Here is a 20,092-nt window from a genome sequence, read left to right on the forward strand (position 1 = left end):
GGACAGGAGACAATGGGCACAGGTGCCACAAGGGAAACTTTGATGCACATAAGGAAAGTAACCTTCTCTAGGTGTATGGTGCAACGCCGACAAGACCCATAGTGGTGGGACCTCCATCCTTGGAGGGTTTCCAAATCTGACCGGACACCAGAGGCTCTGATCAACCTGACCTTTGGAGCTAGTCCTGCCTTAAGCAGGAGGCTGGACTCGAGACCTCTGCAGGGCCCTTCCACCCTACGCCTTTCTGTGTCCCTGTGAAACTCCAATCCAGCATTTTCTCCTGGCTTTGACCAGGCCTCCAGGAGCAAATGGCCTCTACGGGGTCCATCACACATGTGATATGTCAGTACCTCCCCTCTCTCTGATACAACCTCTACAACTATGGAAGAAGAGACTAAAGAAAGACTTGTTCTACCTTTACTGACTAAACAGCATTGCTTGGGTGCCATCCCTGCCTGTGGCACATCCAGTTGAAATGCCCCAGCAGCACAGCATCCACTGCAGACTCCTGGAGAAAGCAGGCAGCTTCCTAACTTCCCACACCTCTGCGGGGGAGCAGGGCCTCTGCCAAACGAGGGAGCCAGGTTTCGGTCTCCACACTGAGGGTGGTACGTGACCCTGCTGTGCTACAGCTTCCGACCCACTACCACATCCCTGAGCCTGGGCTGTCTGCTCCACACACCAAGTGCCATCTGCTATAGCCTCGCCAAACCCCAACCACACACTCCAGAGCAATGGGACCAGCTAGAATTTGGGTCCCAGGCTGCAAAACCTTGAGGGTGGGGGGATTTCTGGAGATGTTTAAAGAGCTTACTCCCCATCTCAACTTCAAAAACTTCATGTAAAAACCAAGGGTGTGATGAATGGGGGAAAGTGCTTGAGTTGATAAAGGAGCCCAAGTCCTGCCCCACAAAAGGATTTCTGCTTCTGTTGTGCTTCTCAAAACACTACCCATCTCATTTACTGAACCACAATGTTTATAACTTAAAAAAAAAAACCCAAAACTAAATTCCCTGTGGAGTTCATAACTCTAAGCTGCAGCGAGGCTGATCTTGTGGGTATGTCACACCAGTCAAATGAGAGAATCACAGAAAGAAAGTAAAGAGTTTAGATGAAAATGAATTAAATCTGGGAAGCTGCCAAACTGACGGCTTAATGATCCACAGTGCTGCTAAAAATCCAGGGAGTAGGTGAAAAGTTGTTAATTATTCAGCACTGCTGGGCTTGCCTGTTTGGAGAGATGCCACATAGAAGCACTGATAGGGGTTTCGATAGGGCGTGCGCACGTGTTGTGCTACCAACACACCCAGGAAGGTCTGTCCTGGGCCTCCCAGTATTAACCGCTGCCTTTGAAATGGTTATGCACCACAGGAGCACGGGGAGAGCCCAGCCCAGCCGACCAGCAGAGCTCAGCTGGCCACAGCTGGGTCATGTCAAATTGCACCAAGTAGTTCCTGCCCTCCTGCTTTAATCGCAAGCCACGATTGCAAACATTTCCCATCCTCCTTCTACCTCCTGACCTCCAGCTCTGGTCACCCAGTGCACCTCCTCAGCTCCAGATGGGGAATAAACTCTCTGGCAAGGCCAAGTGTGGGTCAGCTTTGATGTTTATTGCTTGCTCGGTGACACAGCATGGCACGGCTGAGCACACATCCTGGCAGGATGGGCAACGCTGAGCAGAACATTTTGGGCGTACGGGCCCCACTGCAGGTGGGTATGAGTTATCTCCCTGCCAGCACCCGCACCAGCAGGACCTGATGGGGACGATGCTGGGACTTCCACAGCTTCGGGGTGCGCTGGGTCCGGGCAGGGAGGAAGGGGCTTGTGCTGTGAAGCAGCGGGTGGCTATTGATGATGGTGAGGATGCTCACGGCAGGTGCAGGAAGGGTCAGGCAGCACAGGCAGGTGGTACGGACAAGCCCTGAGCGAGCAGAGAGCCTGGCTCCTGGTGCCTCACTGCGAGTGGACGAGCGCCCCGGCGCCTTGCCCAAAGCCAAAGCCCTTGGGACCGAAGTTCTTGGCGTAGCAACCTGCAGAGGACGGGAGGGGAGAGACGAGTAAGGCCAGCAGCTGAACACGAGCAGGTCCTCCTCTCAAAGCAGGCACTGCCTAATGGGACAGGGTTTGCCATATTTGTTGGGCAAACAGAGAGGCCCCAGGCACAGTGGGAAATCCCCCAGTTCTGCAGCCAGCTGGCACAGCCAGTCCCCATACAGAGCTGCTGGGGCCACCACCTCCCCAAACCTCAGCCCCATCCTCGTTCCCTGCACAGGGGTTTTCACCCCCTGCCTCCACCCTTCAGAGTCCAGGACAAGCCAGCAGGGAAGGTGGCACTCACCTTTGCAGTAGATCTCCCCGTCTTTGTCTGCCAGGGTGGTGGACTCCAGGCTTTTGCCACACTTGGCACAGCGGAAGCAGGACTTGTGCCAGGACTGTGGGACAGGAGCAGAGCCTGGTCAGACAACACCCGGGGACAGGGCAGAAATGCTTTGGCTACCAAATGGGGTCACTTTTCTGTTTCTGACCCAAAGCAGTTGGCAAAGAGGTCTGAAAGGGATGAAAGCTTTTCTCTGGAATGAGCGGTCCTCCCAGCCCCAGGGGGAAGATGGAGAGAGGAAACATCAGGTGTGGTCACTGCTCCCACGTTGATCTGGTTTTAGAGAGCTTTCACCCCCACTCGCAGCGGTCATTTGTAGAATAATTTGTACAATAATTTGTAAGGAGCAATGACCCCCCTGTTTGGAGATTGTCCTCTCTCGAGCAGCATGATAAATCCCCTGAGTTATCCAGCTGAGATCCACTGCTGCTGTACGTTAGCCTGGGGGGTGGCAGCAGGGTTGGGACACCTGCCCCTATACAACTACAGCTCCAAGGAAGGCAGCAAACAGATACTAAGAATGCAGAAATCAGCCAGTGTTTAAAAATAACACCCCCCCATGGCTCCACCAGTCCTTTGGGGATAAATGAGCTCACAGCCTTTGAGCAGACCTAGAGTAGCCAGAGCTGCTCACAGAGGAATTTAAATAAACACTTTAGAAAACATAAAACCTTTTTTGGAAGAAAATGTGAAATTAGGGGGCTGGAGGAGGAGGTAGCAGATGGAGTCATCCAGCAAACATTAGCACATGAAATACATGCTCTGGAATCCTCTCTGGGTTTGCTTGAGTGTAATTGCTTTGCCAGCTTTGGTTCCCCGTAAACACTGAGGCCAAAAGCCTACCAGGAAGCTCAGATCATGATTTTAAGGGTGAGTTTGGCTTCTGACCCTGGGCTGACCCTCAACATGTCCATCACAAATCCCTGCACTGCCAGCTAGGGTATGATGATGCTGGGAGGCCCTTTCTGTTGACTAGCTGCCTCCTCTCCTTGCTCTGGGACAGAGGACAAACAGAGAAACCTGAGGGAGGACAGAGCACACCAGGGGTCAGTCAGTGACCCAACGTCACCAGCGAGGCGGTGAGGCTTTCCCAGCATGGCCACCCCGTTCCCTGCAGCACAAAGCCAAGCAGCCTGACCCAGCTGCCTTGGCAAGCTCTGCACATGTACCTGACCTCAGAGGGAAGGGTGCTTTGGGGCAGGGACCTCATCCGGAGTCCCAGGGCTGACAGAGCAGAAGGTGTCCCCATGCCTTACAGAGGGCTTCCCAGAGCTGGGCTAGCACAAGGCCACAGCTCGGGACGCAAGGGACCCTGGTGAAGAGATGAACTTGACAGAGGAAGTGTGAGGGCTGTTGCAGAATGTCCTTTACCTCTGACCCTGAGCAGACCCAGTCCACCAGCAAAACAGCCCAAGAGGGATGGATGCACCAAGCCCGTGCCCACACCTCCAAGCACGTTGCCCTGCCTGTGGGCAGCGCTGACCACTGGAATTCATTCCCTGCCCCAGATTTGGGCTGCAGCATCCCAGCCTGCAGCAGAGGGTGAAGAAGGCTCACTGGCTGTTGCACTTGTTCAGTTAGTGGTGGCAGTGGCCATGGCCCACGTCACTGCTCATCCTCCCAACACATCTAGCAGCAGGGATGTCCAATGCGACCTCTGCTGAGCAGCGCTCCAAATATTTAGTATAAAACATATTTCTCTCCCATCTACAAGTCTGTAAGAGTAATGGAGAACCTGGTTTCTACACATGCCAAGATCTCATTTTGGTGCCCGGCTTCCCGGTGAGCATGGCCACCGGACCCCAAGCCTAGCCCTGGCTGAAGGCGCTGGCAGCCCAGCCTGCAGCAGCCTGTGGGTCAGGTCAAGACCTTCTCTGAAGGTCTCCCTGCCACACAGCAACTTGTGTCATGTGCGTGCCCCATCCACTCCATACCCCTTCTTACCTTTCCAGCTCCAATCACCTTCTCGGCTGCATACACCGCTTGACCACAGCGGGGGCACCCATCAGCACCTCCGACTTTCTGGGCCATTCTGGATGCGTTAGGGTTGGTGGGTCGGTGGGGCTGGCCCCTGTGGATGGGAGGGAGTTCATGATCAGGGCTGCACAAGCAAGATGGAGGAGGGAAGAGCTATGGGATCACAAACCCCAACCCCATGAAGGGCCTGAAGCTTTAGGCACAATGTGTTGAGCCCCATGGCAACTTCAGCCTCACAGCTGCATGGTAGGGGGGGATGGGCAGAATGCTCAGGCAATGGGGACATGTCCTGTCAAGCCTCATCCCACCCTGCAAATAGGGTTCAGCTGGTTTCCCCTGAGGAGCAGAAAGGCAGGGCAGCCCACAGCACCCTCCAGATTAGATACTGCTAGAAGTTCAGCATGGACTACACAGCCGAGCATCACAAGCGGAAAGATGTGGGGGAGAAGGTGCTCACAACAGCCTCAATTTCAAAAACAAGACTTAAACTCACTCTTCATATTTGATTCCCAGAGACTCGCCCTTGTCAGTGCTCAGGGTCCCTGCTCCCTGCCCGTATCCATAGCCCTTGGGGCCGTACTTCTTGCCGTAGCAGGACTTGCAGTAGATCTCCTCTCCATGCACAGCAACAGTGGTGCTGTCCAAGTTCTTCTTACAGACCACTAGAAAAGAGGGGAGAGCCGTGCCATTAGCCTGCTCATCCAGAGCTCGCTAATTAGCTGCAGAAAACAAGTCCTCACAAGGGATAGAGCAGCTCAGCTTTCAAGGAGTAAGGAAACCCTAGACAAGATCCTTGTTAAACCAAATGCATGCAAAACAGCCAGAGATAAGGATCACAACAAGAACATTGTCTGGCTTTAAAAGGAAGCAACCACCAAAGCTACAAGGTTGATACTAAGAAAAAGCTCTGTTAACCCTCTTGATGCTGGTATCCTGGAGACGCCCTTAAACCAGGAGGGGGGGGGTGGTGTGAAATTTCCTTACAAATCACTGCAGGATTCACAACCACAGGGATGGACGTCTCTGCCCCACTGCACCTCAAGCTCCAGCTCTGCCTAGTCCACTGCAAATACACAGCAATAGGCACTTGGGGGAAAGTAAAGTAAGCAAACTCATTTTTCCTTGTGTTTAGACAGACTAAGAGCAGACCTGCAGCTGTTACCACAGCTGGTGCATTGTAAGTTTTTTTGGCACATTATGCTGTTGCGCACGGTTGCCTCTCCAGACTCTGAGACCACAATGGAAGAGTTCATGCTAATGTGTCACCCCTGGTCCGTGCCATGATTAGGATGTATGCATAGGGTGGTCTCAGGTGAGGAACACTAACTCAGCTGGGTGTTCAAGCCTTGGGGATCAATACGCGATGTAAGATGGGACAGGAAGACACAGCAGCCAGGCTCGGGGTCCCAGCTGAGCCCATCCAGAGCTTGAGCTTAGTGCTGGGCTCAGGCCACACACACTCTTATCTTGATTTTTAGGTTTTCTTGACTCCTGTCCCAGCTCTGATCTCAGCCTCCACGTAGGCTTCCAAACCCTTTCTGGAACACGCCGCCCAGCAAGCCGGAGCGGCAGACAAGCAGCACCCAAACGGGCTCACAGTCATCTCCAGTGTTTACCTGCCCTGGTGCAGGATCCAGATGCCTGGGGCAGAGTCCACAGTGCTGGCAGCCAGCCCCAAGACAGATCCTGATACGGCTGAGACACAGCTTTCACCCATCCCCCTTACATGCCTTAAATGTCGAGGCTCCCAGCAGCCCATTGGCCTCTTCTTCAGCAGAAAAGTCTCTTGGCCTTTACCAATATTGCAGGAATGCAAACACAGCAGAGCTCTCCTCTTGGGGCAGCGCAAACCGCGGCATTGGGCGAGAGGCAGCTTTCCCCGGCCCAATTACTAAATATGGTGCTTCTCCTCCGGGGCCACAGAGAACCCCGTGTGCTGCTGCTGGGAGAAGGAGGTGGAAAGGGAAATGTCTCCTGCCTTCTAAGGAGGATCTGGCAGGGTCCTCTCCTGGCTACGGGCTCCCCCATCCCACCACGGCAGGAGCTGGGGATGGAGCACACATCTCTGTTGAGAAAGACCAGCTCTGGTTAACTGGTCCTGTAGCTGCCAAGCTAATGGGCTAGTGTTGGAGTTGCCTCTGCATTACACTGGAGCTCATCAGGAGCAACGCTGCAGTCAGACAGACCCTCCAGGAGGGGAATTTGGGCACTTTTACTGGCACATTTAAAGAGCTTTGTCCTAGGGGTGGGAGTGAATGATCTCAATGGCATCTGTCTTTCCCACCGAGCTGGATGGATTTAGAGCTCTAACCTAAGCTTTCACTGTCCCTCATCTTTACTAGCCACAGACACTTTGAGAGGCAGCAGAAAAATTCTCTCCCAGTCTGCTTCCTAGAAATCAGCCCCCAATTCCCGGGTTTCTGCATTGCAGAAATTCCAGCACACTGCACTCATGGAGTTAAGGACCCTTTGTTTTTCTAAGAGCAGTGGAGTTGCTCCACAAAACAATTAAAGAGCTGCTGCTACTTTCAGAGGCCAAACGGTCTCATTACAGTACATTTCTGCCATGTACTATTGACTCAGTTGGATCGATGCCACTGAGTCAATCACCGAGTCACTCCCTGAGCCGATCTCCAGTTCTAATGCACTGTGGTAGGTTTGGCTCCTTTTTGATTATTTTTTTGGCAGGTCAAACTATTTGTTTTTCTCCCCTAAAGATAATGGCTTCAGTTCCCTGATGAGACCCAAACACAGCACTGGGGAACAGGCTGGGAACACAGGAGTTCAGCGCAGCTCAGCATCACCTGCAGCGTGTGGCACAGGACTGGGAACAGCAGGCAGCACTGTGGGCTGGCATGCAAGCCACAGCCTGAACTGGGAAGCCCACAGCCGGGACGGGCAGAACTGCTGGGGTACGTGTGGAGTGCGATTATGTACATCTGCAAAGCACAGGGACAGGAGCCCTGGCTGTAGTCGGCTCTGGACCACTCCCTGGTGACTTGCTTCCATGAGCAGACATGGGATGACCTTCTTCCCTACTTTGGCCATGTATTCCCTTCCCAAAGCAATGCCTTTTGCCTGATTTCGTGACTCCTGGAGGCCTGCCCCGTGCTCTGGGTACCAGCATGGCACAGCAGCAGCTTTCCCTAGCAATCCAGCTGTGTGCACAGGGGTCACAGGGAAGGGCAGATGCAGTGCGATGGGATCTTAGTCCCCATACAGAGGTCTTCCAATGATATGGACTCAGATGGTAAAAGCCAGTGGTGCGGGGCAGATAAGGGTAACATTCTCCACCCTCCTTATCTGAGGCTGCAGAAGAAACAAGACTTCCTGCTGCAGAGAGCTGCCACAATAAGGACACATCCTGCCACTCCCCTGCCCGCCTGGGGAAAGCCTCTCCGCAATTCCCCTTCTTAGTCCTCTCAAGCCAAAGCAAGATTTCCAGCCTGGAAACTCCCACATATGAGAGCTACTGGCCACGTTGGCCGGTCTTCATGCTGCACAGGGAGCAGAGATGTGGCAACAGCCTCTCTCTCTCACATCTGCATCCATCTGTGCATGTCGCATCCCAGGCAGGCTGGCCCACAAGTATCCAGTATCTGTGCCAGGTGGACACAGGAGCACAGCAGGGATCAGCCCCATGAGGACACTGGTAGTCCCCTGCTGGAACAGGTCTACTGAGATTAGTTCTAGCTGTGTGCCTGTTTATAGACCCTAGCAGTGCTTGCTATGGAAAAGATCATGTCTGTGCTCCCTGCTGCAATGGGATGGTGAGACTGGGAACAGGGTACAGGGACCAGCTGAGAAAACGTTAAACCTCAGTGGGGCCCGGCTGCAAGGGCAGCTCTGAAGATGCACTTCTACTCCTGCTGCTGTATCCGATGCAATGTGTTGATGAGCCATCAGCAGACACAGGCAATATGCATGCTCCTGTTAGCACATGAGAATCACTAGTTCTGTTATGTGATAGTCTTCAAGGGCAGGGGACAGAAATCTGGTAAAACATGTGCTGAGGACAGTGATCATCTTTTTATTCAAAGGTCCTGCAGCCCCCCTGGATGTGGATGGCCCAAGTTTAAAGAGCTGATCTCAGCACCGTAACACTACTAACCTGTCCCTGCAGTGCTGCCCTGGTATCCCCAAATGGAGGGGAAGGCTGTCTGGGGATCTGCAGCATGAACGCAAGAGTACTTGTAAGGATCCTGCAGAGCTGGCAGAGGAAGGGATCTCTGCGCTGAGTTAACCTACAGCCAGAGCCTGTTCTGCTGCCCTTCCCTGGAGGTGACACTTGGGTCCAAACATACAACAGAGACACCCTCTGCAATAGCAGATTTGCAGGCAGGCTGGAGGTGATGCTTTAGCACTCCATCAGCCAAAGAGCCAGGACCACAGCTTCTTGCCATCATCTCCTGGGACACAGGGGCAGATCCCACACCAGTTCCCAAGGCCCAACCATCTTTTCAGTGTGGCAAAGCCACTTACTTAGAAGACTAAAGCTAGCATCACCTCAGTCTGTCTCATGCTCCAATCTCGAACATCTGGAGATAGTCTAGAGGACTCAGCCTAGCCTTTCCCTGGTGTACGGACAGACTAAGTCTTTGCGTGGGTGCTGGCTGAAGTCAGCCCTGACAGCTTGGATGGCCCCTGGTGTCCTGGGATGATCTGTGTTCCTTCAGCAGAACTAACTTCCAAGTCTGGAGAAAAGCGGAAAGCCTGCCACACAGCTCCCACAGCCGGGCTGTTTGTAGAGAAATCCTAAAGAGCGTTTATAGGGCCCATAAACAGGACATGATGGGGCGCCCAGCCGGCGGAGAGCCAGGAAATGGGGCGGGAGGGGTGAGGGAAGGGCTGGTACTCACTGCACAAGAAGCAGGACTTGTGGAAGCTGCTGCCTTCGCATTGCACCTCCTCGGCAAAGTACACCGCTTTCTGACAGACACCACACTTCTTTCCTCCTCCCCAGTTTGGCATCCTACAGAAAAAGCACAGGCAGAAACAGCATCAGGACGGGAGGTCAGACAGGGTGCTGACCGGGCAGGAGGCAGGGACGGGGCAGAGCAAGCCAGCCAGAGTGGGCACCCACCAGCAGTGCTCCATCAGCTGTTCCACATCTGCACATGCAGAGACCACCCACAGATGTTTTCTGTTTGCACAGATTCACAATTACCAGGGCTGGTAATTAGCAGAATTAGCAGAACTCAGGATGCCCACGGGACCCATCATTACAGCACCCAGCAGTATCAGCTGCCTCCTAGGGACCACTGGTCCTGCCAGCCAGGAGCAGTAGAAATCCCCCTGGCCTGGAAGCCATGGGACCTCACAGCTCCTTTCTGTGCCAGGAAAAGGCAGAAAGCGGAACAATGATGGGAGACTGTGCTTACAGAGGTACCCATGGCACCAGCACCTCATTAGATCACAGCCCTGCTATTACCCCTCGACAGGGCAACGCAGCAATGGCCAGGGTGACTGATCCTTGGTGCTGGAGACTGTACAGGTTGTCACCCCAGCTGGAAACAGTTCCAGCTTCTCCTCCCCAAACATCTCTTCCATTTCTGCCACCACAGGGCAGAAGTATAGTCAGGGCAGCTCAAAGGGCAGGAGCTGACCCCTGATACCAGCAAACAGCAGGCTCTGGCACCCTGTCCTCCACAGCATCATTAGCTTATGCTGTGCCTGGCCAACCGCTCACAGGTTCCCCTTGTACTCCGGCATCTCAGTCTTCTCCAGGACTGTAGGTACAGTCACAGAGGCTGGGAAATCAGCAGCCCCAGGGACACAGGCTCACGTGCAGGGCAAACACCCGAGCACCAACCTAAGCAACCATGCAGCCCCTTGGCAGGATATAAATGCTTCTATTTCTCTCTTCTCTTTCCTGAAATTATCTGATGAGACATGATCAAGAGGCCCCTTGATCTGCAAATTTGCAGATAACCCCAAAATACTGTGAGCAGCTAACACAAGTAGCAGAGCTCCAGCCCAGAGGGGCCTTGATACTTTTGAAGACCAGGCCAACATAAACCTCAAGACATCCAAGCAACAAAGTCCTACAAGGAGATTCTAAGGGAGGCAGGCTGCTTGAGTGTGGCCAAGAGGAGGCTAAGGAGGATCTAACAGCAACCTAGGGTTGTTACAAAGACAACAAAACAAAACACTTTTCGGTGGTGCCCAGTGATATAAGAAAGGTCAATAGGCACAAGCTGCAGCTTGGGAAGTCTCCAGAGGCCTCTCCATCAACACTTCTGTAATTCTCTGTCCTGCTCCCACATGGCCAAAAGCAGCAGAAGTCACCCTCCCCACTGCAGGCACAGCCACGTGCTTCCCAATTCCTGAACAGCTGAAGCAGCAGGACAAGGTCCCCAAAACCCAACACCATTTTCACACTATACTGTGTGCCACCCCACGGTACGCGCAGGATCTCATCACCTCCCTCGCCTCGGCTGCATGGCTATAAGGAAGGGGATCTGGGTCTGCCAGGGCACACCGGGGGCACAACCTTTGAGCCCACACCTTGTAGCAGCTCCAAATCCCTGGGTCACCTCAGGCAGCTGAAGCCCCATCTCTGGGTGTCCAATCTCCCACTCAAGGGCTGAGTCTGTGGCACTGCCCTGCCTGACAGGCAGTCGGGAGATGGATGCTAAACACAACAGGACTGGGGGCCGTATAAACATCAAATGGAGATGAGGGAGGACGAAGCACTGCAAAAGCTCTGCTCACAGGCACGGCAAGATCTCTGTACCTTCCAGTATATGGGAAAGCTGTGCTCTTCCCTGTGTATGAGTATTTTGTCAGGCAATAGAAAAGGGAAATTGATCTCAACCTTGTTATAATAGCAGGCAGGGCAGGCAGGGCAGGCAGGACAGGCAGGGCGCGGGTCAGGGCTGACACGCCGGCAGGGCTGTGCAGAGGCACTGGCCCTGCTCGAGCCTGGCCACAGCTCCTGGCTCCTGGATGCATGGAGGGTCTTGGTGCAGGACAGACAGACGGAGCTGTACAGGGTACCAGGAGCAGGGGCTGAAGAGGCTGTGCTGGCTCCAGGGATCCAAGGAGCTGTGTTTGGGGTGTGATCGCAGCAGCCGGGAAGTCTCTTTTCTGAACACCCTGCAGGCTGGGCTTCCCACCACTGCGCAGCCCGTGCCAAATCCCTCCCTTCCAGCCTCATCGTTCCATTCCCAGCCTTTGGATTGCCTTAAAAGGGCACAAACTGTTTCTCTCCAGAGCCTGTTTTTTCCCTCTGCACCAGGAGGAGGGCCTGACCTGGTTCAGGAGTTTCCTTGGAGGGCAGAAACATCCAGCGGCATCCCCCTGCCGGCCCAGGCAGCGGAGATGCCCGTGCCTGCATGGTGTGGGAGCCCACTGGCCCTTTTGCCCCCGTACCCACCAGTGTCAGACCCCTCATCAGGAATAACACAACACTGGCTACAGCTTCTCTGTGTCCCCCATCCCTTTCCAAACATGACAGCTGGCAGACCCCATCTCTTAGACTCAGAGCCCCGATTTTGGTGGGCAGCTTCATGCAGGCAGCCTCTGCCTCAGCACTCCTGCCATCACTCCCTGCTCCACAACCAGGGCATCTGCAAGCATGCTCAGGGACAAACTGCCTGGCGTGGTTTGGAGCTAGCTGCTCCCCTTTGCCTCCACAGCACATTTTTTTCCCCTTCACAGCAGCAGTGAAGGAAGAGGCTTTGTTTGTCCCGAACAGCAGTGTTCATTTCCCCAAACCAAGACGTCAGCAGTGGGGACACCTTCCCCTGAGCTGCCTGTAAGTCTACAGGAGGAGAAAGGGTGCTTCTGGGTGAAGATCATCTGATGTTTGCCACAAGAGGAGTTCAAGCCCTTTTGCAGCTTATTTTCCTCCATCCACCATGGGAAGGTTGCAGGTGCCTCCACGCAGTTTAAACAACATCACTGTGATTTCAGCAGGTGAGTCTCACCATGAAGCACCCAGCAGCACAGATGCAGCCCCAGCAAAGCCACATGCCAGCAAGACCTCCTGGCACATGCCAGAATGGATTTTCTGTGGGGAGGACCCTGAAAATGGGTTTGTCCTGGGGATACATGGGCTTGTGATAGCTCACAGTTGGGCACAGAGAAAGCCTGAGGTAAGATATAAGTTGCTGGGAATTCCCTCTTAGCCCACAGTATACACAGGCACATGCCGAGAGCCCAGCAGGCCACACGAGTGACCAAAAAGCAGTTTATGTTACAGGTCAGTATCAGCAGGGGAAAAAAGGATAGGAGCACCCTGCTCACAGAGCCTGGGACCTGCACCAGCCATCTCAGAAGCAAAATCCTTACAATAGCCATCTAGACAGACCCATCATCCCAATTCCCTAATTAATGACTACTTTAAGATATGTTGGAGAGCTTGCAAACCTTTCAACATTCTTTTCAGAGTACGTTGACCATGGAGCTGAGCACCATATTCTGTCTAACTGCACCACTTACTGACTGCAGTCACACTTCTCCAAATCACTCTTAGACCCATGCAGAATGAGGAACAGGAGGTGACTGTCCTGCAGCCAAAGACCTCACTGAGCATAGGCAAGAGAGACACCTATGGCTGCCAGAAAATGAGATTATTTTCCTCCCTCCTGCGGCTCCACATCCCATGTACCACAACTTCGCAGCAAACACAACCAGACCCCTACAGACAGCATCCTCTGTGCCAAGCATGGCTCAGCCCCAGAGCTGGTCCATCACCTGTTCTGGATAAGGCAAGGGGCCTCAGAAACCAAGATACCATCCTTTTACCAACAGCTGTATTGCTGGGAAGCATAGACACAAGTGAGGCTTGCACAGAACCACACAAGTGTGACACTTTTTGGAGATTAACTCTAATTTCAGTGTCTGATGTCTGACACTGCAGCAGTACAGTTCACTGCTTCAAAGGTAAGCTACAGACGTCACCGACCTTTCAGACAGGCTTCTGTTGCTCCAGTTTGGGAGGCAGTCTAAGCTACACTAAACAACCAGGCACAAACCAGTATGGAACCAGTATGTCCTGGTGCTTTGGGATGTCATCTAAACCTGGGCTGCAAGGGGAAGCAGTGAGCAGATGAAGCCAAGCCATCAGGCAGTAGGAATACATGGCCACCCTCTCCTTAGAGGGGGTTGAAAGATCAGTGTGCTCATGTCACTCACACCAAAGCTGACAATCACCGTTTTGCCTGCCTGAGAGCAGCTGGGTTTTAACTGCTGGAGCTAAAGCAGCACCCACCACCATGTGAACACAGCTTCATTACTACAGGACTGCTCAGAGCAGTGCAAGTTCTCCCCCTTCATCCTCTAATGAACTTTTTCTGCAGCCGTCGGGATGTCAGCTCAACCATTCGAGCTTCTGCAATAGCTGGAAAACCTTTCCCACAAATGTGCCCAGATGTTCTGCTAAAATCCTACAGTAATTAATTGCAGAGCAATCACTTTGTGCTTGGAGGAGATCACTGAGGAACAGGAGACTCATGCTGGCCCATGTAAAAGGTTTTTTTTTTTTCCAATGAGAGCGTTAATACAAGTGGATGGCAGAAAAACACCATCAGTGCTGCACAAAATTTGCTCCTAATGATGTTCACAGCAGTCCACACAGGATTATTACATGGCCTGGCAAAGGGACAAATCAAAGGGGAGGAAACCATAGTAGGAGCCCCAAGCCCTGGGGTCTGATTAACATCTTCCAGTTTAGAGAGCAGCTGGCATAGCCATGAAATGAGCAGAAATTTGAAGAAGGAGGCACCTAGACAGATGAGGCATTTGGGCAGAGCAGAAAGGAACCAGCTCATGGGGATACACATAACACCACGTGGGAAATCACCAGGACAGAGCATCAGGGGTTCAGCACCAGTAACTGCAATCAGGCCCATGGGGGACTCTCTGCCCCAGACAAACAGCATTTGTCACGAAGCAGCTTTCACAGCATCTGGCCACAAGCAAAAATAACCCTACAAGAGGCAAGTTAGAACTGTTCCCCCTGTCCCCCTGCCATGTAACCAGCTGGGTGGAGCAGTGCCACGAGGAGACTCTGGGCTGCCAACAGTGTAAATGAGGATAAATGAAGGTCATTTGTGATACAGTGATGTCGAACTGGTAAGCAAGAGGAGAATGGGGTCCTGAGGCTGGTGAGCACTGGGACATGGCAAAATAATGGGCATCACCATGGAGAAACCAAAGAACTGACCCAGGCAATGCAGCTGTATCAGACCAGACATCTCCGGGGGCTTTGCTGTGAGAGGAGAAAGCCAGGAGGGTCTGAGGTCCAGAGTGATCCTCACACATAGCTCATCTACTCTACGGTTCCCAAAGCAACACAGTCGGGCATTACTTCTGCTGCCACCGCTGAGGCAGCCTTCAGGTTTGCTGGGCCAGGGAAGGGGCCAGTGCTGGGCCAGGGAAGGGGCCAGTGCTGGGCCAGCACCACGCTGAGCCACCTGCCAGACATGGCTATCGGTGACTACTCAGCAGCCGTGACATGCCTGCGGACTAACACACCATTGCCGGTTTACCATATGGCTCCCAACCTTTGGTTACAAAGGCAAACTGAAAGTTTCCTATCACAACTGGGTTCCTCAAAGAAAATCCCAATTTTATCCAGAACAAAAGCATTTTCAGGTATGCTAAGGAAAACTACTGACTCCTGCAGGAATCAAAGTAAAGCCCTTATTTTCCCCGATCGGTCATGTCCTCGTCATTTTGTGCTGCCTCCCAGGAGCAGGGAATTGAGCTCAGCCGCTCCAGGGGCAGGGTTCAGGCACTGACATCCCAGCTGGGGACAGCCCAATCCAGGAGACAGGAGAGGCCGGCTGCGAGCCTGAGGCTGGGCAGACGGTGCCCACCAACCCACGGGAGCAGGGAAGGCACCACGCTGTCTGTCGAGCAGCAGCACCAGCAAGCACTGAGTTACTTGTTAAGTGGCGAGTGCTGCCCAGGGCTAGGAGGGGTCACAAACACTACCACACCTTTCCAGCCTCACCACCAAAAGAGCCAGCAGGTGCAGCACCCAAAGCCGATCTCACACCTAATACTATTTTAGCATTTGTACCTTCTCACCCAGTCTATCCCTCCCTCTATGTAATACCATGACTTGGCAGCATCCTGTATTTTTGCCAAGCACTAATTAACACCCCCTCCTACATGCTGGCCCTGCTGCCGGCTCTGAGGTTTGGAAAGCGACACCTGAAGCTGTGCTCAAGCGTGTGCCCAGCCAGGTCCTCAGTAATGCAAATCTCCTCTGTAAAGCGGCATCAGTCCACACCAGCAGAGAGGATCGAGCCGGCTCAGTCTCCCCGGGTGTAAGCTTTCTTCCGGCTGCAAAGCGAAGCAACAGCAGAGCCCACGTTTTGGTGAGGGGACGGGGCGCAAGGACTCCGCTCACGGCCCAGCCCGAGGCCACAACCCTGACATTTCCCTTTGCAAAAAGGGAATGGGAACGCTTAGCGGAGGGTTGAGATTAACACCAGCAGAAAGTTTGGCATCCTGAAGGGAAGTGACTGCGCTGCCTTGATGCCCACTCTCCTCTCTGCCGGGTTAGGAAAGTTCACCCGATCTGATGCAAGAGCTTTGGCTTCCGCATCTCGTGTCATGTGCACGCTCGTGCCCCAGTGGGCCCCACGGCACCCGCGCCCACCCCACGGGCTCACGCCGGGGGCCGTGCCCCCAGCTCCAGTCTCCAGCCCCCAGCCTCGCATCCCACCCCCGGTGAGGTGCCCCGGGGGGTGCAGCCGGAGGGCCCGGGGAGGGCTGGGCATGGAGGGCTAGAGGGGATGCAGCAGCGTGGAGGGATGGAGAGCTGCCCGCCCCGGGCCGGCAGGAGCGGCAGCCCCGGAGGCTCCGCGACGGGGCCCGGGGCCGCCCGCGGGAGGGGGCTCCGCTCCGCTCCGCGGGGCCCGGCGGCCGCCCCCCGTCCCGCACCTACCTGCAGCTGGGCTGGGCCGTGCCGGGCCGGGTCGGTGCCGGGAGCGGGGCTGGGGCCGGCGGCCGCTCGGGGGCTTTTGTTGGCGGCGGGAGAAGGCGGGTCGCGGGGCGGCGGCGCTTTGCGCTCAGCGCCAGCCCGGACTGATGTCACGGCGGCCGCCGCCCCGAGGGCCCGGCGGAGGAGGGCACCGGGAGGGCCGGCCTCGCCACCGGCCCCGGGACACCCCCCCCGCTCCCCACCGCCGGGCCCGGGCACTGCCCCACACCGCCACCCGCCAGCGCCCCGCCAGCCCCGGCCCCACGGCGCTGGGAATCGCCCCCAACCCACTCCCGCGGCGGGGGGGGTGAACGCTTCGGGGCCAGCCGCGGCGGCTCCCTAAAACCCGCGGGCTGGTTGCCGAGCGCATGGGCCATCCGTAGTACCTATCCGGTATTTAGGTCAGTGTTTTGTTACGCTCAAAGTTTTCCTCTGAAATAAAATAAAAGTTGCAAGGGAAGGTGTGGGGAACGGGGGAGTGAGGAGTGGCTTCTCGTGGGAACCCACCACGACAGTGCTGTTGTGGGTGCAGGGACATGGGGATAAGAAATAAGCACAGCACGAAAGGAGGGAAAGGCTGCTGCAGGGGTGTTGGGAAAACACTTCCAGCGCAGCTGGATGGCAGGTCACGGAGCTGCGAAGGGAGGGCTCTGAGCAGTGGAAAGTTCAATGCACGACAGGCACTGTGCAGCCTCGGTGTCTGCAGGAGCAGAGATGCTGCCTACACCTCCCTGATGCCCCGCGGACTTTGCCGTACCCTCACACCACACATTAGTGCTCTCCATGCCCAAACATCCCAGGAGCAGCCTACAGAAAGTGTGGCTGCAGGGCTACAGGCTATGGCTGCTGGGTTACAAAGCTGCTATTTCCAATTTTTTCTGTGTGGCAGGGCAACACGGGAGCCCAAGAAGGCCCAGGACCTTGTAAAAAACACGCTAAGGCTCCAGGTAATGCTGTTTCCACCGTGAAGAGCCGAGGGCGGTCCGCATGCAAGCCCTGCAGCGTGACCCAGCACCGAATCATCCATCAGACACTGGTTGTCTCAGATCCCCCCAGCAGGACACTGCAGTCCCAGTTTGCATTTGGGCGTTCCCTTTTGTGCTCATCCCTGTCCGATTCTCAGCTTGCTGGGGTACAAACTCCCACTCTCCATCTCCCTGGGAAACACCCACCCGGATCCGGCCCCCACCAGCACTCCCCTTCTGCCCCTGGAAGCCAGCTGCAACAGGAGGGCAGGGAGGGGAGCAGGACATCCTCCCCGATCCCCAGCAAGCCCACACAGGGACAGGAACCAGGTGACACTAGGCAGAGAAAGGATCTTCCCTTTCTTAGGCATTTTTGGTGTCCTGGAAGATTCAAAGAAGATTCAGTCCGTCAGTGCTCTGTCACTTGGACTTGGAGGCCAGCAGAAGGCAGCCCTTTGCAAGAGCAGCTCCAGACACTCCGGGAGGGGAAGCCAGGAGAAGGGAACAGTTTTTCTGGCGTCTGTAGCTGCTTCCCACCCTGAGCCTCTGCCCTGGGAGTCCCTGAGGCATTTGTGCTCCATGAGGATCTTCCAGCCCATGTAGTAGGTGAGGATGGAGAGAAGCTGGATGCTCCAGTGCTCCTAATTGCTGTGGCCATGGACAGGATTGTTAAGCCAGGCCAAGATGCAGTTAGCAAAAGCTCCTATTTAATTTCTCGTGCCTCGGCTGGCCTTTTTCTTCTCGAAAACTGTAAGTAGACATTAAAGAAAAAAGGCAGCTGGCACAAAGAGACTGTCTACTGCTCTCTGGGGCTCATGGGACCCTTCCCTCTCATTCTCCTCTTCTGAGCCACAGCGGCTCACTGAGGGCAGGCAGCCTGTTTGCAGGATGGCTGAGGAGCCCAGGCTGCTCCAGCTGCTGGGAGTGCATTACTGAAATTGGGAGGAAGGGAGGAGGGCTGGGAGGGCAGCAGCAGGGAGGTGCTTCCTTTGGACCTGCAAAACTTTGGCATTAGATTTGACAGTAATTTTGCCCTGAACTCTGGGTAAGAAATTCCTGGTCCTGAACCAAGGCCTAGAACACAGAAAGGGGACGAGGATCACAAGGGGAATGTGCTGCTCACATCCTGTGTGCAGGGAAGGCTTTTGTCACAAAGAACCAGGATGTCTTTTGCCTTGCAAGTGGGAGAGGAGCCACGCTGCCATGCTGGGTTTGCACAATGTGCATGAATGGCCATCACTTGCTGGGGGAACCCAGCCCCTGACCTAGCATGGACAAGCAGATCAGAGGTGACCTGAAGGACCTAGTCTTGCTGGGCACGGCCCATCCAACAGCTCGGACCACAGTAGGTCACCTCATCAGTCGGGGACATTAGGAACAAGTGGCATTAGGAACATATTAACCGGGTGTTCAGGGCCCTGCTGAAGTGAATGTGTGGGTCTTAGTTAACAGGGTACAGCCATATTACTGAGTGGGGCATTATCAGTTGCCACAACTCACATTGGCACACTGTGAAGAGGACAATGACATGAGCACCTTGACATGACCCACTGCAGTCGGTCACGATGGCGACAGACCTTCCACAGGGTTCCCCAAGGCCTTGTAGAGAGTTAGAGACATACCCCAGAGCTGACCTTGCCACAGCATGTGGGGATGAGCCTTCTTTCCCCTGGAGGTTGGGAAACCTCTGCCAGATGACTCAGAGGATGTGTGGAACACATGGTGCTTGAGATGGTGCTGCAGATGCCAGCCTCCAGCAGACTTGGACAGACCTGCCCCCTCCAGCTGGCTTCCCACAGGCGTGAGGCAGGGGCTGTCAGGTTTCAGAGGCTCACATATCCCTCTTTCTTTTCTCTGGAGCAGATCGAGGGGGTGTGTTAAAGGCTGGCCGTCAGCTTCAGAAAGGGTCCCTGCATTCCAAAATTCAGGGTCCGCTGCTGCAAACCCTGGCTCTGGTCTTTGCTCTGAGGCTGTTTGCTCTGAAGGGGGCTGGAGGAGGAGACCAGGCTTGTGAAGTACATCACCCCATCCGCAGAGAGTGAGTGGGGTCCATGCCTGTTCCCTCCCCAGCATGGACGGTGGCATGCCTTGCCGTCTGACAGAGGGACACTCTCTACCCTTTCTGGGAGGGTAGAGAGCCCAAAGTTCAGTACATCTCACCTCCCAGTGTCTTCCCCAACCAGCAGACGTGCCTGTTGCAGCCTGCACACCACGGGGCTGGCTTTGGCTGTCCTTTCTCTTTTGCTTGCTGCGACCTCCCCATCTAGCCAACAGTATCCAGCAGACCCAGAGGATGCAGGAGACCAGAAGTTTTCCCCTCAGGGACTCCTCTGTGAGCACTGGGACAGAGGCTGAGCTGTGCCTGGAGCTGGGCAGGTGCCGTGGGTCCCCACGCCATCTAGTGTTGTACTGGCAGTGGGACGTGGGAGTGGGAAAGGCTGTAAAACTCCCCACTCTCGGCGGGTCTCCCAGCTTCCCAAGCCAGGTCAGTGTGCAATCTCCAGCTGGGAATTCTACCCGCTCCAGTTTTATTTCCAAAAATGCTTAGGCACCTGCTCGACTTCACCCAGCATAATCTGCACACACGGGTGCAGTTTAAACATGCCAGGGTCTCGCATGGCCAGGCGCTTGGGAATGGTCACACCAGAGGATTAAGTCAAACAGTGTCCTGGGCCAGTGGATTGGGACCAGAGGTGCCAAAAGAAGTGACCAAAACTAATCAAGGCATCAAAAAAATGCCATTAAGAGCTTGAAACAAAAGCAGCAGCATTCACAGGATAATGTCAGGGTAATCAAAATCTTCAAAGAGAGCGTAGTTCACAAGCTGTCCGA

General features: G+C 54.6%; 1 protein-coding gene and 1 long non-coding RNA gene across 2 annotated transcripts; one reads left to right on the forward strand and one right to left on the reverse strand.

Annotated features, from left to right (window-relative positions):
- Positions 1-1,589: 1,589 nt before the first annotated feature.
- Positions 1,590-16,416, reverse strand: CSRP1 (cysteine and glycine rich protein 1). The gene is made up of 6 exons (XM_069772060.1): positions 16,260-16,416; positions 9,214-9,326; positions 4,848-5,016; positions 4,322-4,448; positions 2,339-2,432; positions 1,590-2,030 (listed from the first exon to the last, which is right to left on the reverse strand). The coding sequence occupies exons 2-6, from the start codon at positions 9,323-9,325 to the stop codon at positions 1,954-1,956; spliced, it is 579 nt and encodes a 192-aa protein (XP_069628161.1). The 5' UTR covers position 9,326; positions 16,260-16,416; the 3' UTR covers positions 1,590-1,953.
- LOC138682194 (uncharacterized) lies at positions 15,944-18,179 on the forward strand. The gene is made up of 3 exons (XR_011322350.1): positions 15,944-16,042; positions 17,185-17,242; positions 17,628-18,179. It is a non-coding gene; the product is annotated as an uncharacterized lncRNA (long non-coding RNA).
- Positions 18,180-20,092: the final 1,913 nt, after the last annotated feature.

The sequence above is a fragment of the Haliaeetus albicilla genome, chromosome 26, assembly GCF_947461875.1.
Source record: "Haliaeetus albicilla chromosome 26, bHalAlb1.1, whole genome shotgun sequence".
NCBI lineage: Eukaryota > Metazoa > Chordata > Aves > Accipitriformes > Accipitridae > Haliaeetus > Haliaeetus albicilla.

Excerpts from the sequence above, each read along its gene's own strand:
- CSRP1 (XM_069772060.1), bottom strand. The coding sequence starts at position 9,325 with ATGCCAAACTGGGGAGGAGGAAAGAAGTGTGGTGTCTGTCAGAAAGCG. Across the intron at positions 2,433-4,321 it reads AGGTGATTGGAGCTGGAAAG|TCCTGGCACAAGTCCTGCTT; the intron begins GTAAGAAGGGGT and ends CCTGTCCCACAG. Across the intron at positions 2,031-2,338 it reads CGGGGAGATCTACTGCAAAG|GTTGCTACGCCAAGAACTTC; the intron begins GTGAGTGCCACC and ends CGTCCTCTGCAG.